General features: G+C 39.4%; 5 protein-coding genes across 5 annotated transcripts; 3 read left to right on the forward strand and 2 right to left on the reverse strand.

The window, feature by feature from the left end:
* The first annotated feature begins 3,859 nt into the window (after positions 1–3,859).
* Positions 3,860–7,499, forward strand: LOC116917530. The gene is given in 14 exon segments (XM_045169048.1): positions 3,860–4,210; positions 4,913–5,096; positions 5,099–5,156; positions 5,250–5,278; positions 5,280–5,622; positions 5,697–5,738; positions 5,818–5,852; positions 5,854–5,934; positions 6,003–6,258; positions 6,326–6,376; positions 6,452–6,777; positions 6,779–6,936; positions 6,994–7,121; positions 7,206–7,499. Coding segments are annotated over 13 exon segments (1,611 nt in total). The 5' UTR covers positions 3,860–4,210; positions 4,913–5,006; the 3' UTR covers positions 7,220–7,499.
* Positions 7,500–8,311: 812 nt separating this feature from the next.
* LOC116917537 (adenine phosphoribosyltransferase) lies at positions 8,312–9,255 on the forward strand (the record flags this gene model as incomplete). Its single annotated transcript, XM_032923045.2, has 3 exons — positions 8,312–8,469; positions 8,543–8,783; positions 8,863–9,255. Coding segments are annotated over 3 exons (615 nt in total), but the record flags the coding sequence as incomplete, so codon positions are not given.
* LOC116917538 (NEDD8) lies at positions 9,123–9,761 on the reverse strand. Its single transcript, XM_032923046.2, has 4 exons — positions 9,601–9,761; positions 9,516–9,533; positions 9,346–9,458; positions 9,123–9,273 (listed from the first exon to the last, which is right to left on the reverse strand). The coding sequence occupies exons 1-4, from the start codon at positions 9,616–9,618 to the stop codon at positions 9,189–9,191; spliced, it is 234 nt and encodes a 77-aa protein (XP_032778937.1). The 5' UTR covers positions 9,619–9,761; the 3' UTR covers positions 9,123–9,188.
* Positions 9,762–9,953: 192 nt separating this feature from the next.
* On the forward strand, positions 9,954–15,631 carry LOC116917528 (bromodomain-containing protein 7). Its single transcript, XM_045169052.1, has 9 exons — positions 9,954–10,163; positions 10,244–10,509; positions 10,575–11,030; positions 11,097–11,495; positions 11,583–11,748; positions 11,820–12,323; positions 12,383–12,553; positions 12,630–12,851; positions 14,587–15,631. Exons 1-9 carry the CDS (start codon positions 10,091–10,093, stop codon positions 14,652–14,654), a joined length of 2,325 nt encoding a protein of 774 aa, XP_045024987.1. The 5' UTR covers positions 9,954–10,090; the 3' UTR covers positions 14,655–15,631.
* Positions 13,033–14,750, reverse strand: LOC116917535 (geranylgeranyl transferase type-2 subunit alpha). Its single transcript, XM_032923043.2, has 8 exons — positions 14,608–14,750; positions 14,441–14,551; positions 14,247–14,371; positions 14,002–14,186; positions 13,748–13,945; positions 13,493–13,687; positions 13,299–13,427; positions 13,033–13,221 (listed from the first exon to the last, which is right to left on the reverse strand). Exons 1-8 carry the CDS (start codon positions 14,608–14,610, stop codon positions 13,178–13,180), a joined length of 990 nt encoding a protein of 329 aa, XP_032778934.2. The 5' UTR covers positions 14,611–14,750; the 3' UTR covers positions 13,033–13,177.
* Positions 15,632–15,827: the final 196 nt, after the last annotated feature.

The following is a 15,827-nucleotide window of genomic DNA, read 5'->3' on the forward strand; positions in this document are numbered from 1 at the left end:
CCACGTGTTTCGTTCTCTTAACAGATTCCCGAAACTTATAGTCAACTATACTGCGCGCCGAGCTGAATAACGTTAGACCAGACCTCTGTTCGCTTATCGGGATTCTTTGAAAAGAAATCGATTTGGCTGTTTCTACTAGACAGGACACAATACTGAAATATTGAAACAGCCAACGCATATTCAGCAGTTGTACTATAGAAATCAAAGCAGTGATTTATCGTGTTTTTCAACAAAAAGGCCAAACGAGAAATTGGGTTTTCTTTATTTTACCTAAAATAAACTCGCTGTGTAATTTACATTTATATGCGACAAGGTTGCGTTTAAAAACCGGTTGAGAAATGACAAAAAGAAATTTCGTTTTCCCTTCGTTCGTAGAAAACAAACAAATACTGGCGCACCACAATTGTGCAAACAAACAAAAAGAATCTATGTTGACAGGTGTGGCGATTTTATACTTGCGCAGTAAGCGGTTTCATGTAATAGGCTTTCACATTTCGTTTAATTCATATTCTAGTGCCTATAGGCAATTTGTAGTAATCCATTTCAACGAATATTGGCAAACCAAATAAAAAACAAGAAAATATGGCTGAAGTGGAGGTGAATGTGAAAAGAAAATGTGATGACATAAAAGTTTAACTCTCAACATTTGATTTTTTTACAAAAAGGGGCGGATTCTAGTCTGAAAGCAGCGGCATCCGTCGCACCCTGCGCTTTCTTGTGTACAAGCAGATAACCAGCATCGAAATAGGCTCGAATACTCGCTCGAATATGACTATGCCTTGGGATTCTTTTTTTTTTCGTTCTTCTTCCTTGAATACCTATTCTCTTTCTTTAGGTCCTGGGGACCTGGTCCCCCTTGCTTTTAACTCAAAAAAGAAAGGGAGAAAGAGAACGAAACCTACATCTACTAAAGTAAACAAGCAGATATACTCTTTGAGCTAGGGGGGGAGAAGGTTAACTAGCATTTCTACCTGAACGACCTTGTCCAAGGTGAACTGAACTGAAATGGGAAAAAAAAAAATCTGTAGCTTTCGACCTCGTTGCCATGACCAAATATGCTCTTATCTTCCAAAAGGTACAAGTATTCCCTCTGATATTTTTTTCTTTCTTCATAAGGCCAACCTGGTTTCCCAAGCGTTTCGCTTTTGCATCTAAAAAAACAAAACAAACACAAACAATCGTGGGTTTTATAGGTAGCCTAACCTTAAAGAAAGTTGTCATTGAGTTCATCACGCATATTTGCGCATGTCGCCTCATGTTATAAGCTGATTGTTACTCATTCACCCCCCGCTCTCCCAATTCCAAAGATGTCGTAATCCCTCTAATCATTTTTGAGGATCCTGTCTTCAACTTTATGACCCCGATATTTTTGGGGGGTTTGTTCAATAATCAACGAACCGGTTTTCGGTGTTGAAAACCAGTTGAGTCCGGATATTATATTCACGTCGCTGGTGGGGAAATCGATTATTTGATTGTTTTTTTTGTGGTTTTTTTTTTTTCATCGTTTTGGTTGACTTACTGCGTGTTATGTTTGGGGAGTACTTATTTGGTCATCAATAGCCGCATTTCTATAGCATAGGTGAAGAAGCATGTCGCATCGTGGAGACGGGCAAGGACTCAAACATTGCATGTGAAAAGGTTATCGATGAGTCTTGCTTTCACTTGCACGGACGATTTCAATTTCAGAAAAGATTTAATGAGCCCAAATTTTATCGGTGATCACGACTCCGCGTGAGGCGTGTGGAACGCGGAATGACAGCATCCTTTTGTATAATTTCGTCGCCGATTGGGTCGTGATGTCAACCCTCACGGATGATGTCTTCGTTGCATGAAATTACGTTAGTACTACACACACTGTCGGGCCACCGCATTCCGTCCCGTGTTTTCGTGTGCAGGAATTGCACCAGCAAAAGTGTGACGTCGAATTTCATTTTTCGGTGTCAATCTAACATCGATATTCTAGTGGGTGTAGGGTACGCAGTCACAAAAAAGATTCTAGGTCCAGTCATAATCCTCAAAGTAGCGGCTGGCTTATTTAATGGCAGGAGGCGAACGATTTATTCAAACTCGAATCTTTTGTTTAAATTCACGCGCGTGTCATCGAACCTTGGAGTGAATTTTATTTCTTGTTCCAGGAAGTTATATGCATCAGTAATCCAACTTTTTCCGCTTGGCCATAATTGATTTTAAGTTGCTTTGCGCCAAGAATAAACTAGGCTTTTTATTTTCTACACTAGTAAGGAAGGCAAAGGATTTTTCTAGCACAAAATGACACCTTCAGTATGGGTCAAGGTAATTCCAAATCCCGAACGAGGGCACCTGCCAACACGCTAACCATAGGGTATGAGTCCCTGTTCAAGGGGAAAAGATTTTTGAATGTTTCTCATTCTGGACAATTGCTTCCGCAAAATTTTGGAGTGTTTCATCTACTGAGATGAAAGATCTTGGGTGGAATACCCTGAAAACTGTGGTTAACCTTGACCAAAAGGTCCGCCATCCTTCAAGCCGTAAAAAACAGCAGGCCGTGAAAAAGGGAAACAGGAACAGATGGCGACTGCCCTACTTCATCACTGAATCGGTGATAATCATGTATTTCAATGGAATTGCAATGAACAAACACCATATTGTTGATCCGCTAACAGCCGTTTTCTTATTCGTGAAGAACCTTTCTACCATTTGATTTTTAATTTTGTGATAACTGTAAAGTAATACATAACTAAACTCAACTTAACTGTAAAGGTCGTCTCATGTTAAATGATTGTTAAACTATTTATGTTTCACGACAGCTCTAATCCTATTTTGTAGAAATGAATGTTATTTCTGAAACCTGATTCGAATTAATGGGACAAGATCCAAATTTTTAAAAAAACTGTAGTATGTAATCAACTACGTGTTATTATTGCGTGCTGAAAATATTTGCGCACGTTGAATGCGAGAATGCGGGGTCGCAATTTTCTGGAAAGTTCGATGGCGGAATCATTCAACTTGCATTATACTTTTCCCTGGAGCTGGCGTTAGCGGCACTGCCCCAAACAGCGTTTTTTTATTTTTTCTATCGTTACCTATTATATTTAGACTATCCTGTCAAATCACGAATATAAGAAATTACCTTCATGCGCAGAATCTCGAAATCCTTGAGTGTTTATCGAGATTACTTCCTCCTTTTACTGTTGTTTTCTCAGTATGCGTGCGCGTCGCCCTCTTTCTATTTCCCATTCCGTTAATTTTTTACAGGTGTGTCTGAATGCGTCCTCGACATCAGGCAAAATAGCTTTGGGCAATAGTTCCGCCAAAGACACACAAAAAAAAATACAATATACCGGTTTTTCAAAATTATTTTGCTGCGTAGGTACCGTGAGGTCACCTGTTTACCACTCCGTGCCATCTTCCGGGAGCCAGGTTTAACGAACGAGCACTTCTTTTTATATTTGAATTTCAAAATGAAAAATATAAATGTACATTATATTCACATAAAAATTTAAATTCTTTACTGTTGCATTTCGAAAATTCTCTATTCAGCGAGACCAAGAATCGATTGACCTCTCATTTTTGGACGCTATTTCTAAGATATCAGCAAAACGAACGGGAAAATCATTACAACAACAGGTTTTACTTGTCAGATAAAAGTAACGAGTCTTGTTTAAATAGTACGTCACTCTACATCGTTATAACAATAACAGGTCATGGACCCTCAATCAAATTCACCAAACAAATACAAACATCCAGTATTTTAGCATTTCCATCGTCTTTTGCATCAACATTAAGCTTCTAAATAAGTTAAATCGAAGTGTTATTTGCCGAAACGTTGTTTGGGAACATCTAATTAGTCGATCGAAGAGTTTGATTGAATGATTCAATAGCAAAATGTAAAGATAATCCGTCATAATTCATCGGTTACTTGTGGATTCATCCATCAATCGGGATTTTTGCGCCTTCCAGTCAATCATCCGCGTACACGTAAATGTTGCGTGTAATTCGTGATATCCATCAATGAGGTAAACCAGAGGAAGTGGGCAGCACTCAGAAGCACGTGTCCGAAATAACCAGGGACCAGTGGAGAATTTCCGACACCCCTCCGGGGCAAAAATTCAACTCTAGTTGGCATTTCGTTTCAGCAGTCAAAGTCGCTGGTCGATCGTTCGTACTACTGGAGAAACATCAGAAATCGGCCTCTTCATCGATTTCCCTCTTCCCCATCAAGCAATGTTGTGTAAGTAAATCAAATTACATTTACTCGTTTTTGCATTAGGCAAAAAATTTATCCATCCAATCATTCTATAGCCTCCAATCATTCTGCAGGTCAGGTGTGTTAGATGTATAGCAGGAAAAATGTGTGATTGTTTCACTGTTACATTCGCTTTCCAAACTATTAAGATCAGTAAGCAACAATAGTTTGGCCTATTTAAGCAATCCGGAAGATTAAATTTGTTGGCGGACATACCAATCATTCCCCCGACTATACGTAAACGGTTGTGCCATTCAAAAATCTTTACATTGCCATGAAATCTTGTGGTATCTAAATCATTGCAAAGTAACCGGGGTTATGTCAACAACTGAAGAGTAATACAATTTCAATCGATTTTGGGGGTTTTGAGCACTCGTTTTTCCAATGCTAAAACTTTACTTCTCTTTCAACTTTCAACTGGTTACAGTTTATGAAGTCATTGGTTTAAGGGAGAACTACAAAATAAAAGGGAAAAGAACAAAAAGACGCATAAAGTAAAGTATTTTTGGTTGTTTCCGGTGTAATCACCGAACTGTTCCTCTTATATCCGGTCGTATGGCCCCACCCCCATTCAGTGAAAACGGGAGGTCGGTCGGTCAACGTCACCGACCGGAAGGGATATTCCGTCACCGCATCATCGCATCCGGACTTGATCGGCTTTTTGTTTTTTCTAAACAACAATTCTAGAGAGGCAAGGTCGAAAAATTCGAGAGAACTGATTCAGATTGATGCCGAAACGGTTGTGGAGTCTGTCGGAGATCCAGCAGCGGAATCAGGGCAGATGGCGACAGAAGGCTCGGTCAAAGATGATTACGGATTCGTGACGTATCCGACACGAACAAGAAATGTGTCACGCGAACAATCGCCTAACCTATTTCCGGCTTTGAACGGTCACCCCCCGATCAACGAAGATTCGCTATTGCCCTTTCAGGTTAGCAAAATTGAGACATCCACAATGTGGCTAATATTGCCAGCGTAAATGTATAATAGTCGAAAAGGAATTTATGGAATTCTATATTTCTAGAACTGCCAGCCCTTAATTTCTACAACCCTCTTGTTGAACAATCCTTCGTCATCTGAGTACATTGCTAGCGTTCGATCCAGTCTACGCTCCATCGACGAAACTGCTTCCGGCCATTTGAACATGCACCCGCGGTTGGCGGGTGTTCGTGATGGCTCGATTGGCTCGACCAATCCTACATCTGCCGTGCCATATTGGAGTCAAAATTCCGTGAAGAGCGTAGAGAGCAGCCATACCAGCGAAACCGAACATAAATCCTCCATCACCTTCTCCACTAGTTGCCCACACGCTGCTAAATCAGTTTTGGCAGTCTGCGTCTGCATTTGGACGATCCTCTTTCTGGGACTTGCTGTCACCACTGTCGTATATTTCACAGGTATATTGAAGTTGTGTGCCTAACTTTTGGCATTCCAATAACATGATCCGATTTCAATGAAAACATATCGTTAGGGAAAGGAAGTTCGCTCTTTCGTCCTCCGCAAGCTCCAGCAGGTATTTATTGGACTGTATACATACTGATGTTTGATTGCGTTTTGCTATGCCTGCCAACTAATAAGAACATGTACAACAGCTAATGTTATATACGGAGAATTCCACTTATACAATCCAGACAATGCCATCGGGAATAAGCGAGGGAAATTCAGTTCCGACAATCTTCAACGATCTTGCACAGGAACTCCAGGAAAAAGTATAAGTGAATCATTTCTCTGCTTCGTATTAATGGAAACTTGAAATAGTTGGGAAAACCTTTTTTAGATGGATCGCGCTTTTCAATCATCTACGATGCTCTCTTCGTTGTACAATCGATCCGCCATGTTCGGAATAGTCCCCAACAACACGTCACAGAATCCATCGATTCGGATACAATTTCAAATCCACCTCAACCATGCGGATGTGATGATAGCCGAGAAAATGGCTCATGCGTTCACCACCAATCTCCATCGAAAGGGGGAACATGATGGCCAAGAATACGACAATTGGTCTCTTAACTTGACTACCGTCAAGTTCGCAGGTTCCTCTTAAAACATTTATTCTTAAGTAAAAGCCAAGAGTGTTAACTAGACATGTTTTAACCTCAGAATTCGTAGCCACAAGCGTAACAAACAACGTACCACCACATGACGTTTTAGGTATACACCACATACTCCTCCGAATTTCACATCTTTTCCGTTATAAGATTCACCTTTCATTGCATCTGTCCAAAGCGAGTTGGGGACCATGGACAGAGTGGACACCTTCCTGTTCCCTGGGTTCGTTTTGTGATCCATCGTGGAAGCAATCGCGAAATCGCCGATGTTTGTTGCGTGACAGACGACCGGAGGAACCCGTTGAATTGACTAACCAACTGATGAATAACGTCATCACACCTTGCACTGCTGGCTCAACAGTTTCGGCTGCAGACGTTGAAATCAGGCCGTGTAATTGTGCGAATCGAACACCACCACCGCGGATTCGTTTTAACGTTGTCCGTCCGACGAAAGTGACCCACTACCGTTTCAGCAACACATCGATTGCCACTTTCGATCAACTTTTGCAGTAAATGCCGACAAGGAGAAGTGTGTGTCGCTCGGCTCGAAGAGGTCGTTCCTGTTTGCCGCTGGGCTCCCGAACCGGAAGATCCTACTGGATGTGGTGGATTTTGTCGCGCTCACACCGAGTCTTGTGTTCCTCTTGGATCAAACTCCTACAGGTAAACACTGTTTCCATCACTGTTTAACGTTTAATTGATTGTCTTAAACTAAACTAGATGTGAAGGAGTGTCGGAATGTATGAGCGACATCGAATGGCGGTGCCGCGATGGATTTTGCATTCACAACTCAAAACGCTGCGATCGAGATTATAACTGTTTCGACCACAGTGACGAACTTGATTGCGGTAAATGCGAGATAATATTTTTTCTTGATTTTAAATATTGATTATATGCTAAACAAGCTTTTTTTTTCTCTTGTTGATCCAAAGAAGCGATGAATTAGGTGGAGAACCATCGCAATGCAGCATCGTGATCGCCATTCCCAATTGTCTGTATACCGAACCAAAAGCGGAGTAAAAGGATATTTCGTCAGTCTATACGTATTCCTTTTATCCTTATTTATTTTTAATGTCGTATGGCAGTGAAAGGTTCATGTAACCTTACAAATTCATTCAGTTGCTTCTGCAGCATGTAGCTTACAACCTTATCATTTATAACTGTAATGTGCTCATAGGAGAGTGGGGAATGTTTGGAAATTTCTAAGTACATAGTTCGTATATCAAGCAGCTGAATGTTTCTTGATTTTCCTTATAAATTCGGAGTGTTAGATTGACAAGGCAAGCTACGTGCCCTATATACTTTGGGCAACGCAGATTAGACTGGTGCACATTTTTCCACCTGCGAAAAAAAATATGCTTTTTCATTATGTGTGTAAACGGACAGGGATAACAGCAAAATGTTAGATTACAAACATCAACAAGATTGACGCAAAAAAATTTAACTTTTTCATTGAATTTAATCAAAACACGACCCGGTGCAATTTCTTCTCTTATTGTTCTGTCTGCCGTTTGTTTCATGATTGAAACATCCAAACTCATTGAATTTTCCTATACCTGTCTGACAAGCTCGTGTTCCCCTACAATGTGAATATGTGATGAATCTCAAGCTTTAATCCACGCTACTTTCCCGGTCCCAGTTTAAACAGATATGCTACCACTCAAATAGGCGAGAGACGATTTAAGCGAGTAAAAGGAAACTCATTAACATCTATGATATAATTCTGACCTAAAAAGGATTACTATACGCACGCTTGTCTAAATCATCGACCTATTTTTCATAGCACGGAAATTTGATCCTGCGATTCCGAAGATAAGACGTTGACATTTGCTGGAGAAAATTCAAGTCTCTGTTTTGAAAAAGAAAATCGAAGTTATAATATGCAATACTTAGAAAAAAGAATTCTTTAATGCATACTTGTTTTTGTTTCTATTGCTATAAAATTGCTTTTTAAATACGAATGCAAAATCCGATTAAAGCTTAACTAGGATGGTATCGGCTACCGGATTCAACGGTCACGTGACCGTGCAACGAATAAAAATCCACAAGTGTCTGTCTGCTACAGCAACGGCTGCATAAATTATCAGTTTTATTGATCAGAAGATGGATTCTACTCTTATACGAATCTACACTGTCCGATTTGAAAGACAAAATTAAGAGTTACCCGGACTTTCCTAAAGAGGGAATTGTATTTCGGTAAAATCTAGCTCATTAGCATGAATACCATTTTAACGTTAAAATTCTGTTTTATTGGTTATTACCATGTTAGAGACATATTCTCTGTTCTGAGAGATCCAGCATGCTTAAGGAACATCCTTGATCTTATGGTGGCAAAGATTGAACTTCTTAAATGGACTGATGTTGATGTAGTAGTTGGGTTAGAATCCAGAGGTTTCATACTTGCACCTTTACTAGCTGTGAAACTGAATGCTGGATTTGTCCCTGTTCGTAAGAAGGGTCGTTTGCCTGGGGTATGCAAAGAAATTGCATATACTTTAGAGTACAGGAGTGTAAGTCCTGATTCATTATTTAAGTTCATTGCCTCTTTTCTTATTAGTGTATTGATCTTCAATGGTTTTTCTTTTACAGGATGTGCTAGAAATACAGCAAGATAGTATACATCAAGGACAGCGTGTACTAATTATTGATGACCTGATTGCAACCGGAGGAAGTTTAGGGGCAACTTGCAAGCTTCTTAGTGGTCTAAATGCTAATGTAGTTGGATGCTTAGTTCTTTTAGAATTGGAACAGCTGCATGGGTCAAAAAATGTGGAAGCCCCTGTTGAATCATTGATTACTTTTTGATTGAAAGTATATATTCCAAAGGCATTCCATTGCATCAGATGTTGTTATTTTTAAGATTTGTATTCCATTGTTAAATTTGTTATTACATGACAATGAGATGGGGAAAACAGTTAAAAACCACCACGTAAAGCCAACACCAAATGCAATACAGATCCTCCTTGGACTTTATAATCAGCAGCAGTTTTCTCATCATTCCTAGTATAAACAATGCATCATAAAAGCATAATGTTTCTAGTATCAAAAGAATTCTTTAAAGAAGATGCTTACATTTGTTTTCCTGAAAAGATAAGCCTTTGCTGTGGTGGTGGAATTCCTTCCTTCTCTTCTACACGTTCCTTAATGCGTTCAACCTTATCAGTCGGTTCAATGTCGATTTCAATCTAAATTTCAACGACGAATAATTATACAATGAAAAATATGTTTCAACTAAACAATACCTCTTTTCCGGTTAACGTCTGTAAAAATTTAAAAACGAATTACTGGACGTCAAACAAAATACTACTATAAAACTTTATGATGTACCTTAACCTTGATCAGCATTTTGAAGTTGACTACGGCGAGGAAATCGTAACAAGATCTAAATTTATTTCTTTTTCTAAACAATAAGTAGTATGACAGCTCGTTGATTCGGTGCAAAATTTAGTTTTCTGCCGACAAGTACAGATTGTTCTAAGAACGAAATTACAGCGTTGCGCTGTGTTAATAACAATAGAATTTCTTGTGAGATTGCTCAACATAAATTTTTTCGTAGTTTTCCTTACAGATCCTTGTCGTTCATGAAAGTAGAATTTTAAAACTGGTTTTCCACGTTGTAAAGTACATTTTTCGAACCAGAATATTGGTCTACCAATTATTTGTTTACGTACCAATCAATGTGGCATTGTTGTATCTATATCCACACGAAAAAAGGAAACAACAACGAAACTAGAGTCGGCTCAATTTGAGACGCCAACATTTTGACGAAACTTTTTATTAATTTAGGTTAGAGATAAGTTCAAATTCACAAACACCCATGGGGAGCAAAAAACATAAAAAGCACAAATCCGACCGCTGGGGAAGGTATGAAAGTGCCCAAGGAGGTCAGGGTAAATAAAATTTTTCGTTCTATTTTTGTTACCATCATACTAAAATAAACAAATATGAAAACATTGATTGCATTTGGTAGGTACTGATCGACCGCAGTTGCGATTGATCCTAAAAGTTGGAGGTGCGTCCACCCCAGATCCAGTGGACCATGGTGAAAGTTCTTCAGGAATATCTCATCGTCAGGGAATTGTTCATGCTCCATATGGACATGAAGAAGATTCTAGGCAGTCCTCTCTATTTTCTCTTCCTGAAGGAAGTGAGAAAGAAAAGCACAAAAGAAAAAAGGAAAAAAAGAAAAAGAAAAACAAAGATAAAGACAAGGAGAAGAAAAAGCATAAACATAAGGTTCAGACTTTACTTTTGTTGTTAGTAACTATTAGCAGAAGGTAAATTTTAAATATGTCTTTCAGGATAAAAAACGTAAAGACAAGGATGAGTCTGCAGCTGAGGGAGATGAGTCCTTAAGATATGAGGTCATAACTGTTCAGCCTTCCAATCCTACCCAAGGTGGACCACTCTCTCCTAGGCCCATATTGAAGATTTCCACATCCTCCTTGGATTCAGCAACCGGATCAAACCTGTCAGCCTCATTGGCAGCACGAGTTCAACATACTAGTCCCGGTGCCGCGCCTCTTCGAACCAGCCTTCGACCACGTCAAGAAAGACCAGCACTGCAGAAACTTCTTGAACTTCTACTGCCAAACCTCGAACAAAAAGACCCCAGGCAGTTTTTTGCCTGGCCAGTTACTGATAGTATTGCACCCAACTATTCTTCCATCATCACCAAACCAATGGATTTTAGTACTATGAAACAAAAAATAGAAGATAACCAATACAAAACGCTACAAGAACTTTACGGTGAGCATGTCTGCCTCAGTTGTTAATGAAGTTTCGTAATCATTTTCTTTTTTTCTCGTCTTTGTCTATGATAGGACGATTTCGTGTTGATGTGCAACAATGCCATGACGTATAACCAACCGGACACTGTCTATTATAAGGCAGCAAAAAGACTACTGCATACTGGCTTGCGAACTCTAACTGTAGATAAAGTGCGCCCTTACGTGCCCACGATATCCAATTATGGCGAATTAACAGTGACCCACTTAGGCTTTGAGCCTTTGGAAGAATCATTCCGAGCCTTTGCCATACGACAAGAGCAATCAGCGGAAGGAGTAGAATCAGTCGATCACGAAATGGAAACCGGATTTTCTTCCGGGGGCGAGACGGCTGTGGAAACAGCCCGAGATAGCTTTCTTAAGAGCGAGTCGCCGAATAAAAACCATTTTGATGCTTTGCCGGATGACATGACTCCTGATGAAATTTTGGAACAGGTAACTTTTTTAAAAGTTGTTTTATATCACATTCACATTTTTTCCAGTAACCATAGTGACTAACTTTTTTTGCCATTGTTTTATAAGGCCAATGAGGCAGCACAAATTGCAGCCAACAAACTTGGCTATCAACATCCAAACGCGAAAATGGGTTTTTTGCGTCAAAGAAAAGATGGCACTACATCGTTAGCCATCCTAACCCCTTGCCACCCAGGGACTCAACCTGGAACTACCGAAGTTCCTGTGACTCTTGGTAAAAATAGCACTGACCACTGTGGCCCATGCCAGGTTCAGTAACATAACACCTTTTTTTTCTTGTGCTAGGTGCCTTAACGGGCAAGGTTCAACCAGGACCGGGCACTGGGCAATTAATGGGCTTTAGGGAAGACCGGCGAAACCAAGTTAAACCGGTCAAACCTTTGTATTATGGCCCGTTTGGTTCTTATGCCCCGTCGTACGATTCGACATTCTCAAACCTCACAAAAGAAGAATCAGATCTTGTCCTCTCAACTTACGGAGAAGAAACGGGAGTTCCTTATGCGGAAAGTATTTTGGATTTTGTGCGCGATTGCGATTATGCATTACACATCGCCGATGACCTACTCAATTTGATGACCCACGGTGAACATTCAACCGTTGCCAAAATTTTGGAAGAAAAACGACGGATCCATCAACAGCAAATTCTTCAACGAATAGAACAGGAGCAACTGCAGCAACAACAGCAGCAACTTCTTCAGTCTCAGCAGGCAAATGATGATGCATTCAATTTAAATGCACTTCGGTCTTTGGGAGACCTTGGAATCGACGTTTCGTTCCTGGATTCTTTCGGTAAGACATTGGAATTGCTTTTATCGTTTGGGCTTTATTCAATCATGCTTCATTTGCAGAAGCACAGCTTAAAGCCGAACAGCGAGCACGAGAAGCTAGCCAGAACTGTTTGGATGAAACAGGATCTTTTATAAGCACACTTGAGCGAACACAGCGCGAGAGACTTTCGAAAACTCCACCACCACATCTTTCAAATATTATGCCACCGTCGGAGTTTGAGCTTCAATTAGGTACTACTAGGGTTCTATAAGTGTGATGACTAGCTGGAACTATTTAATTATTATTTTTGTGTGTGTTCCAATTTAGTCGGAAAAATAACAGAAGGAATCGCCTACGTGGCCAAGCAGTCGACACCCTCTGCAGTTGCCTCTGTAGAAGGTGTACGCAGAGCTATGGGAGTATCCCTGGATCCGTTTCCGATGGCGTTAACGACTACAGTACCGCGCCCACCAGTGACTTCGGAACCTGATCAGCGAGATATTGAAAGTGAGCTAAGTAAACTACTTGGTGAAGATGGTGTTTCTGAGGGTATGCCAGACTTATTTCATTAAATTTGTTCATCTCACCAAATTTATAATGCCATGTACTTCACTTCTTCGCCTCTTCCGTTTCTCTGACGACAAGCAACCGCTTTGGTATTGATCGTAAATATTAAAATACATTCTTTATTCTGAAACTCTGTTGATTTGAATGTTACTTTTCGGTGCACTCGTGTTTCCTATCACTGTATTTTTTGAAAGTCAACCAACTCATAATGATGGCAGGAGCGCAACACTTCAAGGCCGTCAATACAACCAAGGGAATCGCATTTCATACGTATAGTAGATGATATGCTTAAAGCGGATTATACACTATTACGGAATGGTTTTCTTTTGTTTCTCTTCTTCAATTTTAGAGCCTAAAGGAATACATAAATTCAAACTATAAAATAACAAGTCAGGAGACTTGTGATTTACGAAGTATATATCAGTTTACCGAGATAAGCATAATATCCCCGACGCAATGGATCGACTTTAGTTAGCTGGCTCACAAGTTGCAGAATCTCTTTTTTGTTTCCCAGACTGTCAATGCGTCGAAGCAGCTCACAGACCTGTAGGATTACCCCTTAAAACATAATACGAGTTTTGGGTAAGTATAAGATAATCAACATAATAATGATAGGAAAATACACTTATTGTTAGGTTCCAAATCACGAAGTTGCTGACATGATTCCAGCTCATCGTTCAAAACTGACAGAAAACCAGAATTTTTGGAATTTTCCGTGGAATTGGTCTCTTTTTTTGTGAAAAGAAGCCAACGTTGATAAAACCATGCGCTTTGGTCGTTTGGGTCCGTGAAAATTGCATTTTGAATGAGGTTGCATTCTATTGAAAAATGTCAACACTTTGAATTAAAGCCAACAGAAGTAAAAGAGTAGCTATTACCTTCGGCCAGCTTCTGATCATCCAACAAGGTATCACCAGATGAACTCGGATAAATTCGCGGCAGCAATTCACTCCGATAATGCCACGAAGAATAATTCGAAAAATTTTTTGTTATCTTGTTAGTAGAAAATTGAAGCTCATTTTCCAAGGGTGTTTTTGACATTTGCACAATTATTCGCCTATAATCCCAGCAGTGAACTACCAAACAAAATAGAGTTTGAGATGGCTTCACACCTACAGCAAATTATACATACAATTCCTTTCATCTAGCTCCAGGCATTTGTCACAGAGCAAAAATTCAGCTTGAAAATCAATGTTTGATCCTTTATCAAGAACCCAACTTCTATGAAACCAAGAATTATAGGACTTTGGGTTCACTCTAATACACTGTTCAGTTAATGTTAGCTCTTTCGAAACATAGTTGTCAACAAGGTCTGGACTATAAAAATTTTCTGAATTAAAACTTTGAAATTCTCTAATTCCCTGACATAACACTTACGTTGTATTCTTGATTTTCACAATTGTTTCTTTTCTTATGTTCCAAAGTGTGGAGATGTCCGGGTTTTCTGTCAAAACCTGGCCAGTTATCTTGAGGATTTCATCATCTAGTTCCCCTGACTTTCTCTAAATATAAAAACAGAGTACCGTGATTTTTCAAAGCCTTCCCAAAGCAAAGTATAAACATATAAACACCTTGGAAAAAATTCGATCCATTGCTACTTTGTATACTGCAAGCTTTTTGGCTCTTTCTTTGGCCTTAATTTCTTGCTGCTCAGCGGTTGTACGTACTTTAAGTCTTCCGTGCTATGAATTATAAAATTTCTACAATTAACGAACAGGAAAAGAGATTTCATTTGTACCATTCTCGAATCTTATGCAGGACACCTCCAAGCGAAGTGGAAGTTGAACAACTTTTCAAAATCAGATTATCTTCTGCTAGTCTGCATCTTAATAAAAAGTTGCCATTTTCAAATGAATTTGGCTAAAGAAGGAAATACCGGAAATACGCAATCGGGATCGGGCGATCCGTACACTTTTAAGCAAAAATGTGATGGCAACTAGAGAATACGTTTTTTTTAAATTTTATATGTATTTTTTTTCGAGAGCGTTCTGGCTGTATTCTTGAAAATGTATGGGTATAGGGATCACCTGCAATGACGAACTGGTATCCTGTATCTAATGGGCTATAAAATCCAGTCGAGGTGAAATGTTTTCTTAATTAATTTTTGGGTTTCCAAATGCAAGTGCATTAACAAACAAACAAATTTCAGGTATCGTAATTAATTCTGGAAACAAAACGTTTATTTCCAGTTTTCTGACAGGTTTGTTTCGTGTGGCAATGCTTGCCAGTTCACAACCCTTGACTCGGATACCACAGAGGTACATTCATGCCCCATATTTTCAACCTATCCACTCTAAACTATTCACATGGGTGAATATTTTGTTTAATTATTTTCTTTGCAAACAAAAATAGCGTGAGCAAACATTTTTAGCTACAGCTATAAGCGGTCTGTGGGGCCTTTGTACACCTGAGCGTGGATTTGTCCTGACCGTGCAACCAGTTGTGTGACATATGTTATAGCCTATTTAACCCTGAGACAGTTCTCGGCTTCAATGTCACGTTGCAACACCAAGTTACAGTTTGCGCCAGACTCCTTAGACTGAGAAATGTTTGTCCAGGGATTAAATTCTATCTTTCCACACCGTCTATCGTAGAAGCTTATATACCGTAGGACAGGATCAAAAGATCAAAAACCGGGACGAACTAACTGACAAAATTTCCATACTTTTTAGTTTTCATTTTTGGAATTCCCATTGATCGTTTATTATCAATTTGCAATCGTCTTCAAGTAGCACAGAAAATACAAAAATGACGGATACAAATTGCCCAACTTAAAACGAATTGATTATTGAACGGTTTTTGACAACCTGTTGATTTTTGAGAAGGCAAATTACATCGACCTCTGACAATTCAGTTCTCTTTAAGTGTGGCTAATGGATGAAGCATGTAATACTTTAGAGATAAAAACGTGATAACGAAAAAGCTGGACTGGCTTAACTAGAGTAAAACTATAAAAGA

Source organism: Daphnia magna, linkage group LG2 (genome assembly GCF_020631705.1).
Source record: "Daphnia magna isolate NIES linkage group LG2, ASM2063170v1.1, whole genome shotgun sequence".
NCBI lineage: Eukaryota > Metazoa > Arthropoda > Branchiopoda > Diplostraca > Daphniidae > Daphnia > Daphnia magna.